At 40.7% G+C, this 25,500-nt stretch overlaps 2 protein-coding genes across 5 annotated transcripts; one reads left to right on the forward strand and one right to left on the reverse strand.

Moving 5' to 3' along the window:
* Window positions 1-139: 139 nt before the first annotated feature.
* On the reverse strand, window positions 140-9,316 carry znf362b (zinc finger protein 362b). 4 transcript variants are annotated; one of them, XM_075476475.1, is made up of 9 exons: window positions 9,182-9,316; window positions 7,085-7,148; window positions 6,548-6,809; window positions 6,067-6,171; window positions 5,364-5,682; window positions 3,008-3,232; window positions 2,448-2,526; window positions 1,523-1,681; window positions 140-1,130 (listed from the first exon to the last, which is right to left on the reverse strand). In XM_075476475.1, the coding sequence occupies exons 2-9, from the start codon at window positions 7,145-7,147 to the stop codon at window positions 1,014-1,016; spliced, it is 1,329 nt and encodes a 442-aa protein (XP_075332590.1). In that variant the 5' UTR covers window position 7,148; window positions 9,182-9,316; the 3' UTR covers window positions 140-1,013. The 4 variants fall into 4 exon arrangements, with proteins under 4 accessions (XP_075332590.1, XP_075332589.1, XP_075332588.1 ...); XM_075476474.1 differs by having other exon boundaries at window positions 5,992-6,171; XM_075476473.1 differs by having other exon boundaries at window positions 5,992-6,171; window positions 6,548-6,782; window positions 9,182-9,300.
* Window positions 9,317-13,296: 3,980 nt separating this feature from the next.
* Window positions 13,297-24,486, forward strand: LOC142390118 (tumor necrosis factor receptor superfamily member 1A). Its single transcript, XM_075475488.1, has 11 exons — window positions 13,297-13,630; window positions 16,111-16,195; window positions 16,298-16,417; window positions 16,884-16,997; window positions 17,087-17,111; window positions 18,023-18,126; window positions 19,079-19,147; window positions 19,362-19,535; window positions 20,902-20,978; window positions 21,286-21,373; window positions 24,155-24,486. The coding sequence occupies exons 1-11, from the start codon at window positions 13,616-13,618 to the stop codon at window positions 24,484-24,486; spliced, it is 1,203 nt and encodes a 400-aa protein (XP_075331603.1). The 5' UTR covers window positions 13,297-13,615.
* The last annotated feature ends 1,014 nt before the right edge of the window (window positions 24,487-25,500 follow it).

Here is a 25,500-nt window from a genome sequence, read left to right on the forward strand (position 1 = left end):
AAAGAAGTTCGTATTTTGGCACTAACCCCTGCGACGAGAACACCTGGGTGGGAAAAAAAGTTGTTTTTTAAAATGTTTTTAAATCATAAAGGCGACACAAAGGTGAATGTGGAGTGTCAAATTTTTTTTGGGGGGGGGGGAATACTAAATATTTAGCTATCTTACCTTCTGTGTTGCTCTGTTTTTCTTTCCAAGAGTCAAAAGTTCAGCTTTTTAATACAATCATTCAATGTTTCAATTGTCATCAACCCGATTGCCTTTCGTCAAACTCAAGATGGCCCCTGTCCTCGTGTAGAAATGTGAGGAAAAAGACAAAATAAAGGAAAAGAAAAGAAAGTAACAGAAGACTCCTATTTGTACTCAGTCTGTACTCTTAGCTGCCACAAGTAATGCCCTCTGGCATTTTTCCATCCAACGAGATTGAAACAATTTGTGTCAAAACCACAAGACTGAAAAGTGCTTTCAGATTATCTTTGGATGTCTCCAGAATACACCCAGCGACCTTTTTTTTTTTTTCTTCCTTTTTTTCCCCAACTTTCTCAATTATCTAAAAGGGTAAATATTGTCTGGCACATTTTAGAAACCCATTAAATGGAGAAAAAAAATAAAATAATAATAATATTTAATTTTTTTTTTTTTTTTTAAATCAGCTAAAATAGTTTTAATGGCCAATGCATCCAGCGGTTTACATGACGCTTACGAAAGTGCTTATTGAATCTGACGCAAGACATTCTTTGCTGCTCGATCCGCCCGGACAACATCAAGCTCTATTGTTACATTCACGAAAAAGAAAAAAGAAAACAAGAAAAAAAAAAAACACTGTGCTCATTTTTGACAAGACAGCCTGAGTCAAGTCATATGGAGGCAGTCTGTTTACTGAATCCAACACTGAATGCTTATGTCAGCGGTCATAATGCTAATGTAAGCCTTATGTAGGTGGCCGTGGGTGCAGGGCCTCATGAGCTCCAGCTGAACGCCGACTCCTGAATCTTACTGCTGAACATCCAGGGCGCTCAGATGAGGGAGATGCGAATGGGGAGGGTGGGGGACTCGGTCCTCTGGGGTGACTGGTGACTCACTAGGTGCTCCACCACTGTGTGTTTGGACATGTGCTTCATAAGGTAGGTCTCCTATAAAGACATGAAAACACACCAGAAGGAAATGAATGACTGACATTACTGCGTACTGACATTTGACACTTTTACTCACAAGCCAATTTTAAACATTGTCATTTATTTAGGAAAAATACTGAACAGATCAGTATAAACAATGTCCATTTTACTTGGTATTTCCAGGTCTTAAAATGATAAGTTGACTTCCTCTCTCTGAGTTTGAACAAAGGGCAAGAACATGCCACAAAGTTAAATGTTCATCAACAGGAAACCTGACTGCCTCTACTCCAAAGATGACAGAACATCATCAACACCATCTTATCAGCAATATGTTAAGTACGTCTGCCTAATGACACATCGGGGAAATGTTGCATGTCTAGAAAAACAAACGTAAACTGTGGTTTACTCACTGAGGTGTATGCCCGGCCACACATGCTACAGCAGTAGGCCTTAGCGTTTTTGATGGCATGTGCTGACAAATGGATCTGCAGCGAGGCGGAGTCTGAGTAGGCACGGTAGCAGTTGGGACATTTATACGGCTTATCTTTATTGTGCTGCCTCTGGTGAGACTGTCGGAGAAGACGCAGACAAAAGTTAAGTAAGAGCAGTCCATTCGAGATATTGTCACAAAGCCAAGTTCACACTCGCAAGATTTTAAGCCCGGTCTGCTTTCGTCGCGGACAAAAGGTGAAGCCTGTAGACAAATGAGTCGGATCCCAGGCAAACCAGCAGTTCGACAGTCATTTAATCGCTACGTGTCAATGCTTCCAAAAAAACCTGATTTGAGAGGCTCACGGACGTGTCCGAGTCTCTGGCCAATTATCTAGCTTTGATATACGGGAGCAGTCGGTGGGGCGAGGAAATACAGCCAATCAGAGCAGGTGAGAACCAGGTGAGTAACACGGACTGAATCACCAGATAATGCTAACGACAAGAGCAAGCTTGTCAGCATGACAACTGGAACTGCATGATAAAGATCAGATAGATGAGTCAGGGGTTCAGGCTGGAAAAAAATCTTGTAGTGTGTGACTCTGATGTAGATCACCCAAGTAATTTGAATACCACCAACACTACAAATCTCCCAATCATATGAGAAGCTTTGACGACACTGAAAAACTTGTCCAGTGTTAACTTGGCTTTACTTGTTCACAGCTCTTACATTTCATGCAGTTTTTAATGATACCAAGTTTGGCATATAACAGCATCTCTGAATAGGTCCTTCGACCTGTTGCACACTGGAACTTTGATTTAAACATTTGTAATTCTGAATCCTGCGGTTACAATTCATTCAAGCAACAAAAGCACGAGCATTAGTAGAGAGGAGTTCTTACAAACCTGGAGGTTAGACAGCTGGGTAAAAGCCTTTTCACATCCAGGGTGAGCACATTTATAAGGCCTATCGCCAGTGTGGATTCTGTAGCGAAAGAAAAGGGACCGACAGGTTCGTTAATGAAGCTCACAGCAGCTGAACCACCGAAAACAATTATTTTACATTTCTAGTCCAAGGGACACTTTTCCCTGCATTTATTTTTATTTATTTATTTTTAGTTTGTTTCTAAAACATGCCAGGGTTCCCCAGGACCAGGACTGGGAAACATTGACCTAAAAAGTCGCATACGAGATGAAACAACAGAATGAACTTTTTAGCTAATTTAGTTCACATTTAAACCACAATAGAATGAAAAAAACATCTTTGATCTCAGATGGTCTAGACTACTCGGGGTATTGCAGTTCATATATGTCCAAGACTATGGTGACCTTAGAAAGGACTTTATGAAAGTAAACTCAAAAGAACATTTCTACGATTAAGACCTCATTTCTAGTTATAAAACAGGCCGTAAGGTGGCTGTAACTCTATGGTGTGTGATTATTTTATTTCCTGAAGTAAAACCCACCTGGTGTGCTGCTGCAGGTGTGACAGCTGACGGAATGAGTTCTCACAGTAGGAACAGTGGTAGGGTTTGATCCCCAGGTGGATGCGCAGGTGCTGGGACAGGTACGAGGCATTGGCGAATGTCTTGGAGCAATGGGGACACTTGTGTGGTTTTGCCTCTGTGTGGGACTTGGAATGAATCTGCATCTCTGACTTTGTTAGGAAGGTGAGCGGGCAGACTTTGCATCTAGGTGACAAAAAGGGGACAGAAAAATACGGTTTCGGACGAGTTAAGATTAAGTTTGTAGAAAGCCACCAGCATTGTTCAGCCACTTTTGTGACAAAGCGAATCGAACATGTCTGAAAGATATTCCAGAACCAAAGCAGTGCAAGCGCCACGTATTAGCCACGCCTTGTGAATTAGATTCCCATCCTTAATCTGGCTCAGTTTTCTTATAAGATAACAGCTATTAGAAATTGACAAAAGATGCCTTTTGGCATTTTCCCCTTTTATTCACAAATTATTCTGTTTCTCATGTCAGATAGCTAAACCAGCCAGAAATCGTGAATGAAAATCAGCTCGTTAGGACAACACATCAACTCACGAACACTTAATACATTTCCAGATTGCTGCTCTGCTCTAATAAAATGTTAATTTTAGAATCGCAGCACCATCGAACCAAATCACCATTCAAGTAACTTAAAGACTTCAGCTGTACTTAAATGTACAGTAATCTCAAACAGAGAAAGTTCAGCCCAATGTCTTTTATGTTTTCCCAAACAGACAACTTCAATTAATATGTTGATTCTTCTCCCATCCACTGTATACTTGGACAAGAACGGTGGTCCGCTTAAATGGCACAATTGAACTGTAACCGACAGTATATGCAACTGTGCTGAGAGAGAACGGTGCTCCTGGACTGCCTGAAATGCTTCGTTTGTAGTTCAGCCCTCTCTTCCTTCCTACTAAATGACTTCACCATGGAACACATCGACCCCCCTTTGAAAGAACGACCCTTCAGTGGGAGCTTACAGAAACAAGCCAAACTGAGGATGTATATCTCTAACTCATTCTCTGTATCACCACCTCATCTTCCTGGTTGTTTCGAGAAAAGCTGCCAGCACACATCCAGCAGCTCTACCACCCAGATTCTAGGGGTCCTGTCCCATCTCTGACCTTTACTTAGGTTTATGCTCTGTGAAGATGATGCACATCGCATAGGGATGGGAATCGAAAACGGGTTCTTGTTGAGAACCGGTTCCCAGTGTTTCAATTCCTTGGAATCGTTTTGCGATTTTGCAAACGATTCCCTTATCGATTCCACTGGACACGAATGACGTCACCACGCAACGTTGCGTGGCGAGTCCAGTGCAGCCAGCAGTAAACAGTCAACATGGCGCCCAAGCGGTACAAACGCTCGGAAGTTTGGTTACACATCCCTGAAAAAAGACGACAACAGGGCAACTTGCAAAGTGAATATTTCATCAAAAGGAGGAAATACTACCAACACACAATAACTATGAATGAATGTCGCGTTTTCGATCCGCTCCGGACAACCGTTGGTGAATCTGAACCCAGCAACGTTAGCAACGTTAGCATGTCCTCGGCTAACACTGCAGGTAACTAACTAACTAACAAACACTGCCTATCATGTTAGCGCCATTTGCCTCATTGTAAAACCTGCTGTTAGTAATGGTTAAGGTTAAATGAATGCCTTCTCAGGCATTACATTTAGATGAAATCATGAGAGGCAGAGCCTGACTGGCTCAGAGCCAGAGGCTGGTGGTGCTACCCCCAGTTCACGTCTACCTCCAGCTTCTCCTTTCACCAGAGCAGGGAAGAGTTAAATTACCCAGGCCATGATAGACCAATGTGGACCTCACCGTTGTTGGGTTTGTAAGGTCATGACTCGTGTTACTTCTAAACTAAACAAAGTTGATGCTAATCGACCGGTTTGTTGTCCTTTTTCTCCAAATGAGAATCGATAAGGGAACCGACAAAGAACCGAATCGTTAAGCAGAATCGAAAATGGAATTGTAAAAATCTTATCAATTCCCATCCCTAACATCGCATCAAGTTTGTTATCACACTTTTCCTGTCATTCCTCTATTTCCAACTTATCTGGGCTCGTGGAGACTGAAGCTGTCGTTCAGCATGAACCGATGTCTCCGTGGGAACCGATGTCTCCGTGAGAACCACATCTCCATCTACAGGTTGCTTATAACCCGGTTGCCTATATAAACTTGTTGATTCTTTGCAAACCACAATTAGATCTATGCATTTCCTTTTTAAGATCAGCACTGGATACTGTACCCCGTCCCAACACATGAAGCAGTTATAAACTTGAAAACAACAGGAGCAGCTCCTTGTGTCCAACCTGTAGGTTTTTCCCTCTTTGGGTGCAATAGTGACACAGCCTTGGTCAGCGAGGATGGGGTACGGCACCACAAGAAGAGGCCCAGATGGGTTTTCTGCTTTAATCTTCTTTCTGCCCCGAGGTGCCTTTGGTGGGGGACCCAAGAGTCCTGCCAGGCCTCCGGCCTTCATGTGGTCCATGCCAGGACCACTGGCCAGCCCGGAGATGATGTTCAGAGAGGGAGCGCCACCCAGGCGGTTCTGGCTGCTGGAGGTTGGAGTCGTGGGGGTCAGGGCCTCTGAGGTGCTGTGACTGTCGGGTCGAGATGAAGGTGCGAGACCTGTGCAGTTGGAAACCAGAATTACATTAGCACATAGACAATTATATATAACACAAGTGGCTTCAAAGCTGTTTTCAATCATTTATACTCACTCTCCAGTTTCAAATTCATGCTATTCAGTTTGACCTTTTTCAGTAGACACACGTCCTTTTATTCCAGTCATGTAGCGGCTTCGGATTATTTCCCCAAATATATATAATATAATAATCAGATTCTAAAATAATTTACTATGAACTGTATGTCCTTCATTGTACCCCAATCATGACAATTTATATACATTTAATGTAGAAATGATATAATAGCAATGACCTATCACAGGGCTGTTGATTGAGGTAAAACCAAAGGCGGATTGTTTGATGCCAACAGAACAAGTAAATGCAGTACTTGATCGATGGTTGACTCGGCCAGGCTGCTCACTGAGCTGTCTCATGTGCCAGTCTTCCCATAATCCTTTGGCCTTCACTGCCGACTTGTCGTCCATGTTTCCATCTGGAAATTGTGAAATGACAGTATTTAGTCAGTAAAACCGTGAATTGTGTATTGATTCAGTCTGATCTGATACTGTGTCGTGCTCGTGTCTCCATATTTGATGCATCAAACGGCCAAACTGAGGTCTTCATCTAAAGTTACGTCAAAGTAAGTCAGCCCCAGACCTTGACATGTGTATCATGTATCAGTTTGATCACGCATTAACTTCATTGTAGCTATTTAATAATTCAGCAATGAATGGGCAATGGTTGGAAAAGTTCCCACGGTCCTGCCAGTGTGATGAGTTTTGTTACTGATGCCTGAAAATGCACATGAGAAAATGCAGGTTTGCACTCTAAAAGGAAGTGGCCCAAATACTGCAAATGGATGACAGTACCTTGTCCAGAGCTGGAGGCAGAGCGAGCATGCAGGGCGATGTCCGGCTGTCCAGAGGCCTGTGATTGTGGGTGGTGGCCAGGCATCTGCTGCGGCTGAGGCTTTGGCACCGACATGCCATGCTGAGCGCTGCCGTCCGGGGACAAGGTGGGCCCGAGCAAAGACTGCTGAGAGGGGCTGGAGGTAGGTGGCAGGTGCAGGGGTCGAATCTTCTCAGCCATCAGCTGTTCCTTGATCTTGTTGATGAGGACCAGGTTATCCAGCTGAAAAGTTTAACGGGTCATGCTCAACAGAAAACAGCCACCGTGTGTGAATGTCATTCATGCCCCCCCCCCGAAAAACACACCGCAGCACAAAAGACAGCGACAAGTTTAATTTCTTTTAATCTGCAGTGACACGCTGCGACAGATTCTCAACCCGAGGGTTTCTTTCTGTGAACCAACTGGTGCTGAACGGCTGAAAAGACATTCACACATGGACAAAGATGGAAATCAAAGGTGATAAATGCCACAGTGATTACATGTTGGGAATGACTTACCTGGCCTGGCATGGATGGTGGCGGTGGCCAGAAATACGGGTTGTTAAATCGAGGCTCCGCCATCCTGAAGGGAATGATATTGATTTTAGTCATATTTTAAAAAGTTCTACTCAAGCAGCAGTTGTCCTACAAAAGATATGTCTGTCAGGATGTGTGACATGTTTAAATATTCTGAAAAGAAGAAGGAGGAGGGGGAAAAAAAACCTGGGCTGAGAGAGTTAGAGCTGACAAACCACATGCATCGCACATCGTTTTCGGTCAGGCTTAAATTAGTTTTCAGAATTTTTTCTATCTGGCCCTGTATGCACGCCTATGCAGCATTATGTTATTATAAAGCATTGAGCATGAGTTTAATATGAAACCTACAGGGTGGCTGCAGACATGGACGATCGGTCATTTTTCTGCGTTTCTCTCTGCCTTCTAACACAAAAATTCTAAGCTAATTCAGCGATTTTTAGTGTGACATTTGACCTGCATGTATTATCTTGTTGTTAATGGAAGTAAGTTAGAAATGATTTTACCTTGCAGCACAGGTAGCAGAAGATGCTTTACAGCGGAGGAGATGGCCGTATAACTTATTTTTCTTATTTTCAGTATAACCCAAAATATAGTTTGTACAACTATGTATGTATATATATTAAAATATTCACACATATATCAACATCTTCAAGTTTGACGCCATAAAAATCTGAACAAGCATAGTCACAAAAATCCAGTGTCCATCAGGCTTTACTTTTGGCATTTAGAATCTTAATTCTAGGCCCACTCTCTGGGTTTTTGCCATACCTCATTTACGCCTCACAGTCCTCAGGATAAGTTTACTCATGATGGAAGGGCCATCTCCATGACAACTGAACAACACCATCCCCAGAGGAGGAGGCAGATGAAAGGTGGAAAAATCTAGTGAGTGGGTCTTGAGTGGACTTTCTGTGTTTGTTTGTTTTGTTTTTAAATAACCAAGATCTGTGTAAGGACCTGCGCTCGCAACTGAGCACGAGATATAGCACGATTTTAAATATTGTAATAATGAAGTAATAAAGACTGGATTTTTGACTGGGTGAACTGTGTAAAAACTTGCCGCGTTCATTTCATGCTTATAACTCACTTTCGACTGCCCCCCCTCCCTCCCTCCCATCATGTGTCACAGTCGCACCCTTAAATGATCTAAATGATCGCAACTCCACCTTCTCAATGTCACCTCGAGGTGCCTGTTCCTCTTCTAAAAAAAAACCAAAAAGACATTAGCCTGACGGAGCCATAGCCGTTTAGCTCCAAGCTCCTCTGCCCCCTTTTGTCTGAATTCCTGAAAAATAAGTGGCCGTCGCTTTAAAAATTCAGACAAACGCGATGGAGGAAAAAAAGCCCCGAAAACTTTGCCCTCTTTGACTTTTCGGACATGTCGGCGGTCCGGGAGCACCTCTGGCCGCGGACTGATGGGAGGACCGAGCCTCCCGGTGCGACTCAGACATTCTCAGACAGTTTTCTTAAAACATTTCCAGACAAAAGAGAAACAAAAATGGCAGCCTTATTTTTATAAGGCGGGACGCCATATTCTGCAGACCCCAAATTTTTTTTTTAGGAGCGGTGAACATCTTGTCGCGGGGAGGATGTTGCGCGAGGGGGGAGAAAGCGGCCGAGGGACGGACACAAAGGTGTGTTTATCATGTCAAAGGCACGAATGATTGTTTACGGCGAATTGCAGGTTTGAATAGCCCGGCCTCCCCACCTCTTAAAAAAACTGACACTTCCTACAACAACCATGCCCTGCACACACACACACACGCACACACGCCAAAAAAAAAAAACAGCACGGAAACGGACAAGCTGGACTCATTGCGCCGATTCCAAAAAAAAGCATGTCGATGCGTTCACCCCCCCAAAAAAATATCCCCAGCACACAGGGCATCACCTTCCGAGAGACGCTTGGCCATCTTTAAAAAAAAATTGCACTTTTGGTGCTTTTTTCACATTCTGTAACTTTTGGGCGAATCAAAGGGCAGAAATGGCATTTTGCGAACAATGCACGCATCCGCGAAGCTCACCGTCTGTCGGAGAAACGCACAGCGGCGAAAACACGCAAAAGACATGCATAAATACCTTGTGTCCCGGTTGCAGATATTGTCTTGCGAGTACTGCTATAATATAAAAGGTTGATGTTCTTTCTGCCTCCAGTCGGAGCACCGCTTCCGGGTCGCTTTGTTCACTTCTGGGTGCTGCTGCGGGCGCAGCGCAGCGCAGAGCAGAGCAGGCGAAGCTGCAAATGTTGCCTCGGATTTTTTGATCAGACGGCTCCGTTTTCTTTACGTTTACCGCGAGGTGCTTCACGGTGGTTTACTTGACCGTTCTTATGAGTTTAACTCTTTGGTTGGATTGAGTCGGGCAGATTCCGCAGAGGAGGATGAATTTACGTTTTGCCTAAACGCGCAACGCTCGTACAAAGACATTTAGGGAGCGCGATAAAAAACACCGACTTGACCCGTCGAGAGAAACGGAGAAAAAAAAAGGAAATGAATAAATAAATAAAATCTCTCGTCAGGGTGTTAAATGTCGAAGCTGCTCCGACACACATTAGGCACGTTAATCTGCAGAATGCATGATATTTCATGAGCTCAGAGCATCGTGTTATTGAGTCTGCTGCAGAACAGACTGAAACTGACCCAAAACTTAAACGCACTTGCATTCCTCTCAAAAAATCTCCTCGTGCACTCGCTAGGAAACAGATCAGGTTCTTTACTTTAAACCAGGTAAAGGCCTCGGTGAGATTTGAAGTCTTAGAAAGCTGCACAAGGGAGTTGTTGCTGCAATAAATGCTGAAAACGGGTTAAATGTCCTGTCGTGAATTTAGAACCATCAATTTGAGCATTTTCTGCACAGGTTTAGAAATGGGCAGACATATTGTACTGGAGTTAAAGGACACAAAAGCGTGTATATCGAATTATTTTCAGCTTTTCACATATCCCAGTAATAAATGAGTAAGTGAATATACACCCCCCCATGTGTCTCCCATGTGTCTCAGCTAAACTTCTACACAGGGATTGAGCTTTGTGCAAACTCAAAAACACACCATGAGTTTCAGTTATTGTCTACAGTACATTGCAGACATGTACCAGTTACCAGTAGATAACATTTATAAACCCATGTTTCACACGTAGTCTGCCTCACACTCAACATGCCATCTTTTTTAACTTACTCTTCCAATCTGGAAGCTGTAAAAAAAAAAAAAACAGACAAAAAAACTTGTCCAAATTGCTTTCCTTAACCCCAATGAAACACATAAAGGAATACTTGGAGGATACATCAACATTACAAAATGTGCTATGAAATATTACATAAATAAATAAGAAAAGAGAAGAATAAGTAGCAAAAGTGAAATATGTTGTCACTGGGTGCCCCCCCCCCCCCCCCCCCCGTCCAGTCCTCAAATTTATGTACAAAAAACTGATTTAGCCCGAGTGGATAAAAAAAAAGAAAATAAATCGAGAATAGTTTTGAGAGCTGCAACGCCAAGAAACTTCTTTCTTTTCATAAAGGATGGTCCAGTGTTTTCTACGCTAAAGAAGATGATAAAGCAGTGATTGAAGTTCTTGGCATTTAGATGAGATCTCATCATGGCCGCCACTTTCAGGTTATTTCACCAGACAAGACCTTCTTAAGCAAAACAAACTATTCAGCCCTACTCTCAGTCTCAGCCTCCATTCCCCTCTGTGGTTCTTTAATGGTTATCGACCTGCCTCCATGCGCAGAGCACCAGCGGAGAAGGAGAGATGCTGAAATTAATGTAATAAATCTATGAGCTTGTAATTAATATACATATTTTGGAGATAAATAAAGAGCCAGTGCTGTGGGTTTTTTTCTACCAGAAGGCCTAAAGTTAGTGTTTTTTTCCACAGCTTCTATGTTTTGTCCACGGTTTCGATGCAAACCTCACTTTATATTGGTAAGGATAAAGGGACTGAATACGGTTTTGTGACAGTATCTGATTGTTTTCACAGCATTCCATTGTAAATCAGGAATATTGTTTTAGTCCTGTCTAAAACCGAAGAGCTGCTGGTCGGCATGTCTCCAACGCACAACATATTTACATGGAATGACATGAGCTTTATGAACAAAGTGAGAGAAGTTATGAATCACACGTGTGAGAGACACCTCAGTAGTATTTATCCGTATTGAAAAAAAGTTAAATAGACAATATTTGAATGCGTCAGCGCTTTCCGACCCAAACATTTAGATATTTGAACTGTGCTGACATTATTATAAGCACATGTTCCAACTGGAATTCTACAATTTCTCCCTTTTCCTTTTTCCCAACCACATTTAGCTCAACATAGCCAAATTAATACAAGGAAGCAAGTGTTCTCTTATAGGTGAGTTGTACCTTTGTTGTCACCAATACCTTTAATACTTTGTGCTACTGTGTACCATCATTTAAATGTTATCAGCTCTCACCATGTAGGCATGCGCTTGCATGACACTCAAAATAAGAGGTTTATCTCTTTACTTGTGTTACTTAATGCTTGACATCAGTTGAGTGTTCAGTGCAGTGAGTGAGTGTCAGAAACATAGAGAGCATAGGTTTTTTATTTCATTTTCATTTTCGATCAATTAACTTTAACTTTTAAAATACAACAACACATTTCCCGACACTTATTTCACTTTTGAATATCAACATTTTAATGAAAAAAGGAAATAAATGACTAAGTTAGTTCCAAATCATGATTACAATCACATGGTGACGTCACCTCTTTGAACATTATTGTTATCACTATTAATGTTCATGTCATTTATCTCATCACTATCCTTTTTTGGAATGTGTTGCGGACCTCAAACGCAAAAATCGGTCGCATTTGAACAAATTCAATCTAACATGACAGGAAAAAATATGAATGAAATATGTTGGGTTCATATTGACAAATAAATAAAGGAAATAAGGGTCAAAATAAATGTGAGAATCATCACTTTATTATCATTATTATTTTTGTTATTATTACCATAACATGAAATTTCCATCCCATCTCAGATTTGTCTGATTTCAGGTTCCATACAGTCGTAAATTTAACCTGTTTTTCCACGTTATATGCATAAACCAATCAGCCATAACATTATGACCACTCACCATTAAGTAGGTCCCCCTTTTTACCTCCAAAACACCTCTGACCCATTTAGGAATGGACTTCACTTGACCTATGAAGGTATGTTGTGGTCGGAAACAAATGTGTGTGAGACACAGTGATGCAGTGCTGAGATACCTCTGTTATGCAAAGAAACAGTTAACAAGGATGTTTTATTTATTTTTTGTAATAAAGGTGAAACCGATGTGTAAAAGAAGCTTTTGAGAGCCAGCAGTAACTTGTTGAGCAACTACATTAGTGTACAGAGCTTTTCTGTTCTTGGACGGATTTTTTTTTCTGGTCCTGACCAGTGTAGACTGCAGAAACCCCACAACAGCTGCAGTTGTGGTGATGCTACGACCTGTTTCTACCACACCAGCCTCAAGGACAGAATGGCCACTTGCTGTCTGATAAATCCTTGCTGCCTGGTGCCACTGTCACAAAACATATCTAAATTTTCACTTTACCTGCCTGTGGTCATGATGTTTTCTGGCTGATCACCGTATGAATAATTTAATGGATGAACAATCAAGTGCAAGGTAGTTTTTTTTTGTGTATGTAATGGTAACTAGACTGCATTTATACAGTTTGTTTACAGTCTCAAGGTACATTTCTCGCCACATTCCTCCAGTCGCACAGCACATCTCTTCTACAGTACATTGAGCATGTTCCCCCATTCCCTACATTCACTGAAACAGTATTGCAGTGGAGCCTCACTGGAGCTCATTTCTGCTAACTGCAGCATGTGTGCTCAGACCTGTGAAGAGAGCCATTGATAGCTATTGATATTCACTTTACTCATTAGGAACTGACATGTTGCTTTTTTCTATTTTTGCTTTGGCGCCTACTTAGTCTTATTTGAAATGTTTATTTCCGAGAGACACAAAAGATTTCTTCAGACAGCTCAACCGTCAGCATCATCAAATCTGAACCTAGAATGCAGTACGTTTCCCTGTATGTCACTTAAGTCTGAATCACATCTTTTCACAAAAATTCAGTGGAATTATCAGAGAAATCTGGTTGCAGGAACTTGTGTGCTGACGTCGCCACCAACAGTTGTGACTGTGCTTATATGTGTGTGCGTGCGTGTGTGGGGTGGTGTTGTTCGTGTCATCTCATTCTGTTTCCTGTTTCTCGCATCACTTCTTTAAAGACTCCTAGGAAGTGACAGCTTAGACCCACAACTGCGCAAACTCACTCACGAAAATAGCCTAGATTCAGCAGTTAATTCAGTGTCAGAGTCAGGAAATCTACAGAAGAGTTTGTCAGAATGCTACAGCCTGTTAGTAAATTTGGCATGACCCACTTGTTGTGACAACTAATCTTCTGAAATCCTTTCTTTTTTGTGTGTTTTTTCAAATGAGTGAAACTATCACTTGTCTGAAGTTGTTTGTTTGACTTCTTCACGGTCTGCGCTCCTGACATGGACTTTGTGTGGGTAAGTAATCCACTCCAGTTTCATTTGCATCATTGGGGTGTTTTATGAGGAGGATGGTTGGGTGGACATTCATTAATGGATGGTTGAAGAACAACCGTCAAAGTGACCAAACATACAGGTCTTAGTTTTTTTCAGGAGGTCAGTGAACGATGTTGTTATTTTGAGTTCTAAACATTTTCCAAAAATGCTTGTTTTATATATTCTGGAGTGAAGGTGAGTCATGCCACTGTCGTTACTGGTAGATGCATTTCCATTCTTGAGGTTCCGTTCATGAAGACGTTAATGCTAAAGTTTAAAATGTTCTCCTCATGGATTGCTCCACAACATAGTCTCTGTGGTGTGATAATTGGAGACATAAAGCACTTGGGGGGAGGGGGGGGGGAGGGGGGGGATTTAAAGATGAATGGGTTTTCCTGTCATGGATGTAAAAAACTTTACATGTCAATAGATTAAATTGTGCTACCGGTAATCATCGTTTAACTTGTTTAATCTAAAAACTAATGATTTGGTCTCAATTCGGGTGAGTCTTTTGTTAAGGGTTTGATCTTGAGCACGACATATTAGCGCAAAGATATTTCGTTTGATTTACTATCACAGAAGACCAAAGGGAAGAGAACATATTTAAATTTTATAAATGTGATTTTGCTGGTTAGCCAAGTAGTATGTTTGATGGGAGTATTGTCAAGATCATGGCCATCTTAAATTGTACTGTTTGCACTCGGGGGGGGGGGGGGGGGGGGGGGGGGGGGCAAAGGCTCATGAGAGGCGCCTCAATCATTACCATGAAAAGGCTCAAAAATCTTTTTACTTAATGATTACAACCCATACGGTTACCCCTCTTCAACTGGCTTGTATCTGTTAAGTGCCGCCCATCCAGCTACAAGATTATCAGTGTGCTCCAGCAAGGCTAACGCTCACCCTATCTGTCCATGAAACCAACAAAATGTCTGGTTGCCATGTAAAAGACAATTTTTCTCAATTTTTTTTACCGAGTGATGAAACTGCCTAATAACAGTGCACATGTTGATATCAGATGTTAATCACATCAGAATGCAAAAACACAGATTACAGGAAAATGACTGAATCCAAGATGCATTCAAGATTTTTAACGGTTTGGAGCTGGAAGACATTCATAGACACAATGATAAGGCCAATAATTGTGCAAACAGTGTAGTTGTGAATAAAGAATTTCAAGCAATTCAATTTCTATATAAATTATAAGGATTTTTACAAAGGCAGCAGACAGATGGAGTGTATTTGTATTCAATGTGATTGGACAGCTAACATCCATGAGTTGTTGTTTAGGCTTCAAGGATCGTTGGAAGAAGAACCTCGCTATGGGCAGATTAATAGGCAAGGCAAGTTTATTTGTACGATTTGAGCACAATTCGTACACAAGGCAATTCAAAGTGCTTTACAGCTACATAAAATCACAAGAAGGCAAATAAAATCATTCCATAAAGCATAAAAAAATAATCATTAATTCATTCAATTAAAAGCGAAGAGTGTAGATGAAATACTTTCAGGTGTCATATGCACAGCTAAATAGAACTGTTTTCAGCCTGGATTTAAACATTGTCAGAGTTGAGGCCTGTCTCACATCTTCTGGAAGACTGTTCCAGATGTTAGGAGCATAAAACTGAAACGCAGCCTCACCTTGTTTAGTCCTGACTCTGGGCACCAGCAGGAGACCCCTCCCTGAGGTTCTCAGAGCCCGAGTTGGTTCATATGGCTCTAACATGTCAGAGATGTACTTTGGCGCTTGACCATGAAGAGACTTGTACACAAGCAGAGCTGTTTTAAAGTCTATTCTCTGAGCGACAGGAAGCCAGTGCAGAGACCTGAGCACTGGACTAATAATGGTCATATTTCCTGGTTCTAGTCAGGACTCGGGCAGCAGCGTTCTGGATGTACTGCAGCTGTCTTACAGCCCGTTTAGAGAGCCCAGTGAGCAGGCCGTTACAGTAGTCTAACCTGCTGGAGACAAACGCATGGATCAGTCTTTCCAAGTCTGGTTTAGACACTATTCCTTTGATTCTGGCAATGTTTTTTAGATGGTAAAAAGCTGTTGTTGAGAGCACTCCAACCCAATATCTCTGCGCTCAGAGGTCAGCACCTTGGCTTTCACTGAGCAGCGATCTTTCAATGACCAGTCCTGCTTAGGTTTATAAATGCAAAACAGCTCTTTCTCAATTATCACATTTTGTGTCATGATCTGCTCCTCGTCTTCCTCGGGGAAAAGGTATTACAAGTTTGAGTGAGAAAAAAATGTGACCTTTGAAGAGAGGGAAGCTTTATCTCATCTCCAGTCTTTGCAGAATGGTTTTTACAATCTCTTGTGGAACTGTGTATAGAAAATATTGTTCCCAGTCTTCTGAAGACTGACACCTCAGCCGGTCAAACAGATTTGTGTAAGGTCTAGTGTCTGAATATCACGCTCGTTATTGTGTGAGCATCAAACTCTGAATGTTTTGTTTCAGATTGTTCCGCTGATTCTTGCCCTCGTCTCCAGTGAACAGAGTCTCGCTGAAGTGACAGAGCAAACCAGTGATGGTTGTCCAGCTGGTAAGTTCTCACAACAGAATGCATCATCGGGCTTGTGTTGTGGAGTTATTTTGGACTTAACTTTGAATCACAACCATTCTCTTTTTCTTGGCTCTCTTTCAGGACATCATAGAGATTGTGAATTTAATTCACAAAAATGCCAATGTAAAATATGTGGCGATGACACATACACTGACGAAAAAAACAGCCTCGATGAATGTATGAGGTGTCGCAATTGCCGTGGTAAGTATCCTGCTCAGCAACCACGGACTTTTACACATAATGTCAGTTTATGTAATAATATGAAACAATAATATGTAAGCCTTTGAAATCAAATGAACATTTTTGGTTATTAAGACACACACTGTACAACACGATGCTCTCTTTTGCCATTTTTGTGACACCCACCCTCTTTTCATGATGAGCTTAATATTATGATGATCTTTTATCTCTTCAAAGCCATTCTGGGATTGAATAAGGCTGTCTGCAAAGAGAGATGTAAATATTACATGGCTCTTGTTAATTGTGTATCTGAGGTTGTCCATAGTGAGATAAAGTGAGACCAATTTACATAGGTAAATTTGCTTTGTGCCAAACTGGTGAAAACTGTCTTTGAATCCTGTTTTTCTAACTTTCTAACGTGAAATGATGTCAGAACTGTTTGTCGGTGCTATAGATTGATACATAAACACTGTTTTTTTCCCCCCAGCTTGGGAGGTGAAAACAAAAAACTGTTCCTCTGACACGAATGCCAGATGTGACTGTAAAGAAGGACACTTCTATTCAGATTCAAATTCAGCTCTCTGCAAAAATTGTAAAGAAGGTGAGAAAAGGCCAAGAGATTCAAAGCACTAGATTGGCGCTCAATCAAACAAATACATCTATTCAGTTGTTTCTTCTTTTTTTTTTTAGTTCGAGACAATGCGGGACACTTGAGGTAAGAGATCTTAAGATGTGTCTAAACGTGACTAAAACTTTGAATGTGGCAAAAAAATTCACATGTTTACATTTTGGTTTTCTTGGGATTTTCTGCAGATTGAAAAATAAAAACAACCCCTTCGAATGATAACAAAAATCGGCATAGATACTGTAGTGATTACACCCAACAAATCAGAAATGTCATGCGAGTTGTTCAGACCAGAGGAATGAATTTGTTGTTTTGTGTATACATCATTAAATCTGCCACAACAGTTAGTAAATAAACCACCTAGAACAATTTGTAAAACAGTGCATTAGTTGATAAAGTCTTGGATATTCTGCTGTAGCAGTTGTTAGTGCACATATTTCGTTGACTTTACTGTACATAACATTTTGTGAGCCTTTTTAAAAAGTTTTTTTTAAAAAAGCTCTGTTTCTTGTTATTGTTCCATCCCCATTTTTTTTCTAATTTACTGCTTTAATAGCTAATTTAAGACAAAAGATTCAGTTTACTTTGACTCATCTGATTTCAAAGTACATGTCTTCTGTGTATTTCTTAGAATATGAGTTGTATTTTTCCAGAGATTTTTCACTCTCTTTAAAACATTCAGTTCCTGTGGTTTAGCAGGGGCCTAGCACTACCTGTGCAGAGCAGCATTACTGCGGATGTTGAGAGTCTCAGTATGCAGGTATTATTAGGTCTGAAAATCAAAGCACAGTGAGCAGTGCTCATTGATGAACTTTGTCTTAATCGTTTACACTGAAAGCGTATCGGGTAGGATCTATCTGTGATCAATATGAACAGATGTGATGAGAGCAAACGTTAACTGTTTGAGTGTTCCTATGGGTGTATAATTACAATTAACTATGAAGGCACTTAACTATGCTGCCAGTTTCTTCAGTTAGTAACATTGGTCTATCCTTTTTCAGTAAAGAATGTATGGAAAACCCAGACTGCATGAAGAAATGTGCCGCTAACGTACCTCTGCCTCCATCTGTATCTATAGCTCCAACGGTAAAAGTGTCTACAAAAAGTAAGTGAATGATATTTAAATTAGTGTTAGAATATCACAAACCTTCATTGAAGTTGAACAACAAATTGTCAGTATGGGATGATTTTTAAAATTCAGCAAGGATTGGTTGATTTTTCAAGTTAATCTGTCTTAAAGTAATACTTCTGTATAAAATGACTCACCAGAGATATGGTTGTGTGGGCTTTATTTCTGCACAAGATACTCCAAGAATATGCCTGAAGGACTGTAGTTCTCTGAAGAAAAATAGTGCAAATTTGTTAAGGAGATCTGATCTCCAGCAGATGTCTGACATTCTTGCAGCCACAGAAGGTTTGGCCAGCAATTTAATCAGTCAGATACGAAAGTATTCACTCCTAATGTCAGATCAGATTTAGATATTTTGCTGCATTACAATCTGTAATGTTATTACAGTTGTGCGCGGCCTCAGAAATGAACATTAAGCGCGCGAGCGCTGAACTATGTAGGCGGCCGGTAGGTGGTGTGTAAGGCTTACTTTTGTTGTTTTGACGTTTTGTATTGTCAATTTCTCGTGCCGTGCTTGGTTTAGGGGCCAAGAATAAAGGGAAATAAATGGAAAGCAGAACAACAAAATAACACTAAGACAGAACCAAAAACATAAGAAAAACCAACAGGACATGACAAAAAGTGGCAGAATGCCAAAGGCCATCTTGAATGCCAATACTTTTTCAAGGCAAGGCATCTTTTCCATCTATATTGTGATTGATAATAAATGGGTGGGTTTAATAAATACATGCAAAATTGTAGATGTTTTATTTTTGCTATGTGTGTTAATCACTCTTTATTTGTCTCTATTTCTACACTAGATGAAGAACCATTTCATAATAAAATAATGCAAAAAACTACAACAACAAAACAAAACGAGTAAATCCGAAGGATTCTCTTTCTTTCTCTTGCCACCATTTGACTAACTTTATGACTGTGATTGCTCCAGCTCCAGCTCTGACTCCAGTTCAATTTCCAGAAATCCGGAGCACAACAGTAACCCAACCTTTGTTTATAGGTTAGTCATATGAGTCTAGCGTGCTTTACAGTAGCTACAGTGTGGACATTTTTGTAAGATACCAGTGCCTGATTGTTGCCCCTTTTTGGTGGTCTAATTAGAACTCTGTCCAAGTTTTCTAGAGATAACTAATGTTTTTTCTCATAATATTATATTTTTGTATGGCAGAGGTGATGATTAGTAGAGTCATGTCAGTGTTTATTTGTCTCTACAGCACAGAATGAAAAGGTCTGGCTTGTTCTCGTGGTAGTTGGTGTGGCGGCATTTCTGGTGCTCTTTTGGGTGTGGCTGCTCTGCAGCAGAAGCCTGCTCAGAAACCAAGACAGCTGTCCCTGCTGGAGCGCAAACAAAGATTCGGAAACATCTGCTCAGGACCCCAAATCCAATGGTAACCAGTGGTTGAATGTAACTTTGCACATTTATTCCCAGTGCTGTATTTATTTGCCAATGTTAGGATTTTTTACATCACTCGAACACATTACACTTATCTGACTATAGACTGTACAAAATTATGGACGAAGCCATCCGCTGTCAGGCATGAAGCCATTGTGGAAGTGCCTGAAAGTGTATTACCACAGGACGATTGCTAGGCCACTTCCTCCAGCTCTTCTGGGGGGACCCCGAGGCGTTCAGGAGGCAAATATATATATATATATTTATATATACAAAAACAACAACATCGATTTCTCACATGAAACACCAAGTCAGTAAATCCCATGATTTATCACGGTGCCCTTTGCTAGATTCATCCTTCTGATTAGTGTGCAATTGAACGGATATGTCCTCAAAGAGGAAAACTTTTGTCGAATAAACTTTCAAAGATCCCTTGCCAGCTTCACCCTCTTGGTCAAATGTGGTCACCTGTGGCTGTAGGGAGGCCTGCATGGCAACAAAATCAAGGTTACAAAATGGCAGTTCAAAGACTAATGGGTGACATCCCAGACGGTTTGTCCATTCCATTGATAAAATGTCTATTCATGCAACATTTGCTTCTACTACATTTACTTTACAGGTTAAGTTAGACCTCTAAACATCAACATAGGTGAACTCAAAAGCTGCATCAGAGTTCAGTGGGCCAAGATTAACGTTGTGCACACAAAACATGATACTCCAACTGATGTCAAGCCACCCAGAAATGAATAGAATACAATATTCACTTAAATTGTTGCTCACAGATGAATTTAGATTCCTATTTCAGAAACCAATGCTATTGCTCATTCATCATGTTGATGAGTGGGTAAGCACAACATTTCAACCAGTGGAAACCATTCATTAGGGGCACGTGACTAAATCCATTGGTTCTTCCAACGGTCAGAACACCTCATTGTTTCACAACACCTTTACTTTGAATAGTGGAGGTGTTCAGATATTCCATAAAAAGTAATAGCATTTGGTCATAAGGTCTGCACTTCATGGCGATGATATGTTATTATAATCCTCCTCTGTCACAATACTGATTAATCAAACTCAGCTAGGGGTCATTCTTCCAGAAAAATGACCCTCTTGTCCGAGGCTTACCAGATCTTTAGTATTATTCCTTGTGTGATAATAAGTGAATAGGTGTTTGAAATTTCATTTTTACGTTGCTTATGCTTCAACACAACCAGACATGCCGAACAAGAACAAATTTGATAATGTCAAAGTGTGTGACTAAAATGCAAATCTCACAGATTTCTCTGAACTATAATAGCATTTAATTTCTTTTCTTTCTTTCTTTTCTTTACATACTTTCTCACCAACCTGTCTCTGTACAGCAGGAAGCTCACTGATCATATCTGCATCCTCCCTAACAGATCAACGCAGTCATCAAGGCAGCAGTCCAGCCACTTTGGTTTGTGCTCAGTTTCATGTACTTTGGGTTCAGTTTAGATAAAGATCCAAACGGTTGCAGTAGTATAGGTAGACAGTGAAAGGAATTTCTGATACCACTGACACAGACACACGTATAGTTGTGAAGGTCAATAAGAGCAAAGGTGAAATGCTGATAACATCTTATAGTTTACCTAAACTGAGCTAAATCTGTAATAAATGACTAAGATAATTTGTTGGCATTTAAAGGAAAGACTAAAGAAGTTTGCTCTTCAGAGAGATGGCTGGAGAAAGAGTTTTACTCTCTTTGTCTTATTTGTCCTTTCAAGACATTTAATGAGGAAATCCCCATGATGTCTCCCCTCCAGGAACCACCTGCTCACATCAGTCACCACTGGCCAAATAGTAACTACATTGGTAAGATTAAGTAGTGCTTTTGACTTGTTTGTGCTTCGCATGATATGTTATTTTGACAAGTTTGCTGTCCTAAACTGGTGTAAGTGATGGGTTGCTTATAAACTGGAAGTTGAAGGATGTTTTAACCCCTGAAAATCTTTAGAAGAAATTAGGTCAACATCAGAGATATCTGCCTGTGCAGCTTCTAACCTATATAAAACTGTTCAAATGTCCATGTCAGAAATGGAACACTGAGACTCTTTACTTTTGTTATCTTTTTATTTTATTTTACAGAGCTCATCTCATTCATTGCTCCGACAACGCCTACCACACACAAGCGTTTTGATAGTAGGATTCTCACAGGGTAATAAGAGGGAAACGCATTATAGAAAAACTGGTGTATCTGGAAACCGCTTTCTCCCCCTCTGCTCTCAAACAGAGAAAAATCAAGATTTTTTTTTTTTGTGTTAACAAGCTTCTATTTTAAAGAGAGCTGGAAGTGGACCAGAAATAGACGATTTTAAACGCCTGCTTAAGTAGGCAGGTAGAGTTACCATGCATGTCTGGATTGACTAGAAACAAGTGATGCATTGATCCTGTATTTCAAAGGAATATCAGAACGTCAGAAGGAGATATACTCTTTCCTTCCTTATATTAGTAAGATAGAAGAGATGTTATAAAGATAATATTTACAAAATCCAGGGGCAAAGTCATGGCATTGCACTCAGGATAAGAAATTGACTAACAAGTTAAAGGGATCACATTTATCTGTCTCAAAGAATTATACACTTAAAAGGATAAAAGCGTTGCTATAGCCACAGGCATGAGCACACGGTAAAGTCCTTTAGTGTTTATTAAGGATTCAATTCTTTGACACAACACCATGACTCCGAAAGAGGTGCAACATTTGCGACTATAATGATGCAAATAACTGTGCATTTCTCAATTTATTGTTTTCGTTTTGGCCCGAGATGAAAACATTTCTCTTGTGTTTAAACGTCCTTGGACTCCAGCTTCAGTGTCTGCGAGAGTCAGACATATTGAATACAGAAAGCTTGTTTCAAATGCAGAGAGATTAACTGCCAGCACAGGAAGCTTTTAGAGTCTGATCCATCAGAGTGGCTTATTGGCTGATCTGATGAACATATTGGATAGTTTGTCATCTATTGGTTCTCAGTAGGTTAACTACGCAGGAAATTCTGATTTTAAGAGATTAACAGATCTTTTTCTGTACCCGAGGTGTGTTTAACTTTTGATATCAGTTAACCTGAAATTACTTGAATAACATTTAAAAATGATTCAGTGGTTTGAACAAGAAAGCCGCAAACTTAAAGCAAACTAAAAACTTCAGTGTCAGAACTATCTAAAGAATTTTCTAAACACCACCTGTAAAGAATTTAATGTTTTGTCTTAGGATGCTGTAGTGGTAATCCGGATAAAAAAAGTCTGGAGAAAAGGTCACGTCGTTTGCCACGTCTTATTTATATCATGTAGACAAACCAAATGTCATGGCAGCACCCCATCTGATTACTGGTGTTGTATTCTTCCGGTGTCTTTAGTTTCAGTGTTCTCACTGTTTCTACTGAGTGTGTTATACACACAATTTATCTCCAATCGGTGGTGTGTCGCGAGCCGAAGAATAGGAAACAGGACGCCCTCACTTTTTCGCTTCAGTTTAGCAAAACGACATTAAGGGAAATGGCAAATCAGATAGGAAATGGAGTCCCTCTTACATGTTATGATACACCCTCTCTATTCTCCTCTGACATCATCAGCACACACTTTACCATGATTTGTCTTTTTGTCAGTTCATCCCTTTTTCAATTTGTTCCATTAAAAACTAGTTTGAAACAAAGTTGCACGTTCAAGCTTTTGGGAAAACTTCATATGCATCTGTATTTTGTGATGTTGTTGTGTAAAGCTGAGGTGAAACCTCCCTTGTGGTCTTGTTTGTACCGAAGTGAGGATTGTGCTCTGAATTCCTTCTCAAAAACTGGGGATGGACGTTGTTTATTGCTTCGTTTTTGCATTATGATGAGTCTTTAGCCATCCCTCATTCCTTTATATTGTACATCCCAGCAACCAAACTTACTTATAAATTTTCTTTTGATACATATATTTATATATATGAAATATAGATATTGTTTGTTTAGCTACTTAACATTAACCTTTGGGGAACATAACCAAAGGGGTGAACCAGTGTTGTATCTACTAATAACAGACAACTTACAAAAGAAACAATTTCATATGGTATCTTTAGGTAATTGGGCACAAGCAACTTGTGACAAAGACACATAGTTTGTTTCCTATCCTTTTTGTAGCATTTACGAAAACTGCAAAGATCATGGCATATCTCGCCAATTTCGGCAGTGTGTTGTTATAGAATTGGAGAAAATTGTACAAATGGAGGACAAAAGAAGCGGTGGCAGGCCTAAGTGGCATCAGGACCCTCAGTTTATCTGTCTACTGTTGGCCAAAGCCTCATCAGAAAATGTATCCATGGAAGTATAGCTGTCAAAAAGCTATTTTTAAAGAAGAGAAACAGGAAGAAAAGGCTGAGCTGTGCCAAATTATTTTTTTGCCTGGCATCAAATAAAAAATAAAGGGTGGCTCAAAGTGTGTTGTAACCTATAAGATGGAGTTGCACATTCAAGCATGAATAAAGAAAAAGTTGAGATATTTTAGTCTAAAGAAAAGCTTTGTTTTCATGTGGTCAAGCATTAGAATTCTAGATTTATTCCAACATCAATTATTGTTTTTATGTGTGCCCACTGTCCTCTGTCTCCGATTCTCTCCTTCTAGCTGAAAGACAAGATGAGCAATTGGATCGCTGGCCGGCCATTGTGCTCTATGCGATTATTAAGGAGGTGCCCCTGCGTAGATGGAAAGAGTTCTTGCGCCTGCTCTCGGTGACTGACCAGCAGATGGAGCGAGTGGAGCTGGAGGCTGGCTTGGGTTCCATGGAGAAGCAGTACCAGATGCTGAGTCTGTGGAGCCAGCGCCCCTCTGCGAGCCTGGATGAGGTTTATTCGTCCTTACACTACATGGATTTATCAGGCTGTGCCCAGCTGCTGCAGGAAAGCCTGGAGAAGCTGCAGTGGAGGCCGGAGAAGAAGAGAGGATTCACAGCCTGAAGAAGTTACTCTGAGTGGGGTCCAAATGGGGCAATGTCAACACGGGGCCGTCTATAATGCAGTTGAGAAGATCAAGTTTTCAAGCGGAGACATCAGAGCACTTACTTCCATGTGGTGCACCCACAAACAACTGCAATGACGTCATGAATGAGTCTCGCTTGAGTTGTGCAATTCAGTGGCATTACAGAGCACAGTGGTGGGTTTTATAATGTTCGGGGGTTTCTTTGAAGAGTTTAACATCATCAAATGCATTCCAGACAAATGCAACTCATCAAAGGCTTTGAACCGTATTTCACATTCAGACTTACAATGAAAATGCACTGTTTATATAGAAAATAAATCCGATCCAAGTCCAACACAGTAGAGCTGTGTTTTTTTTTGTGTGTGTGGTTTTACAGAAGAGTGCTGACATGTAAATATGAGCAAGGCTATTTTTTGTATGTAGGTGAAAGTTAAGCAATGACCTTTCTTTCTTTTTCTCTTTTACCTCAACGAAGCCTCTTTGTGAAATGATTATTTATTTCCTTTTTTTTCTTTGTCTAACTAGTCAAAGTAACGACTCCTTGAGTTTAGACATCTAAAGTGTGTAAACATTTTTGATACATCAGTGATGTTTGAGCAGCAGGGCTGCACATCATTTCACCATGTCCTCCCTCCCTCATCGTGCCTGACATGAAAGTCTGGTAGGGCAGCCGAGCGTCTGATGCTTGATGCACACGTACACGCTCGTGAAAAGGAGAAAACTGAATTCCCCAAAGGCTGTCAGATTGTCAGTTTCCTGCAACCTATTGGTGTCAGTGTGCAGCAGGCTGGGTTTTTCCTCACCACACACATTCCAGTCAAACTGAGGGTTTTCTCATGTGGTGTTTGGGTATCTCACTTTGAGAGTTTTTATGTGTCAGTTCAGTCAACTGACAGGAAAGGGTTTTGGAATTTCCATTTTTTTGGATCTAATAATGTATTTATTTGGTCCAGAGACATATCTGTTTGTGTACATATTTTCCAGTCGCGACA

Source organism: Odontesthes bonariensis, chromosome 10, assembly GCF_027942865.1.
Source record: "Odontesthes bonariensis isolate fOdoBon6 chromosome 10, fOdoBon6.hap1, whole genome shotgun sequence".
NCBI lineage: Eukaryota > Metazoa > Chordata > Actinopteri > Atheriniformes > Atherinopsidae > Odontesthes > Odontesthes bonariensis.

Bases quoted from the DNA above. Each gene is read 5' to 3' on its own strand.
- znf362b (XM_075476474.1), bottom strand. From the start codon at position 7,147: ATGGCGGAGCCTCGATTTAACAACCCGTATTTCTGGCCACCGCCACCA. The intron at 6,810-7,084 runs GTAAGTCATTCC...TAAACTTTTCAG, and splicing joins CACCATCCATGCCAGGCCAG to CTGGATAACCTGGTCCTCAT. The intron at 6,172-6,547 runs GTACTGTCATCC...CACAATTTCCAG, and splicing joins TGCCTCCAGCTCTGGACAAG to ATGGAAACATGGACGACAAG.
- LOC142390118 (XM_075475488.1), top strand. The intron at 16,998-17,086 runs GTGAGAAAAGGC...TTTTTTTTTTAG, and splicing joins CTGCAAAAATTGTAAAGAAG to TTCGAGACAATGCGGGACAC. The intron at 20,979-21,285 runs GTTTGTGCTCAG...TGTCCTTTCAAG, and splicing joins GCAGCAGTCCAGCCACTTTG to ACATTTAATGAGGAAATCCC.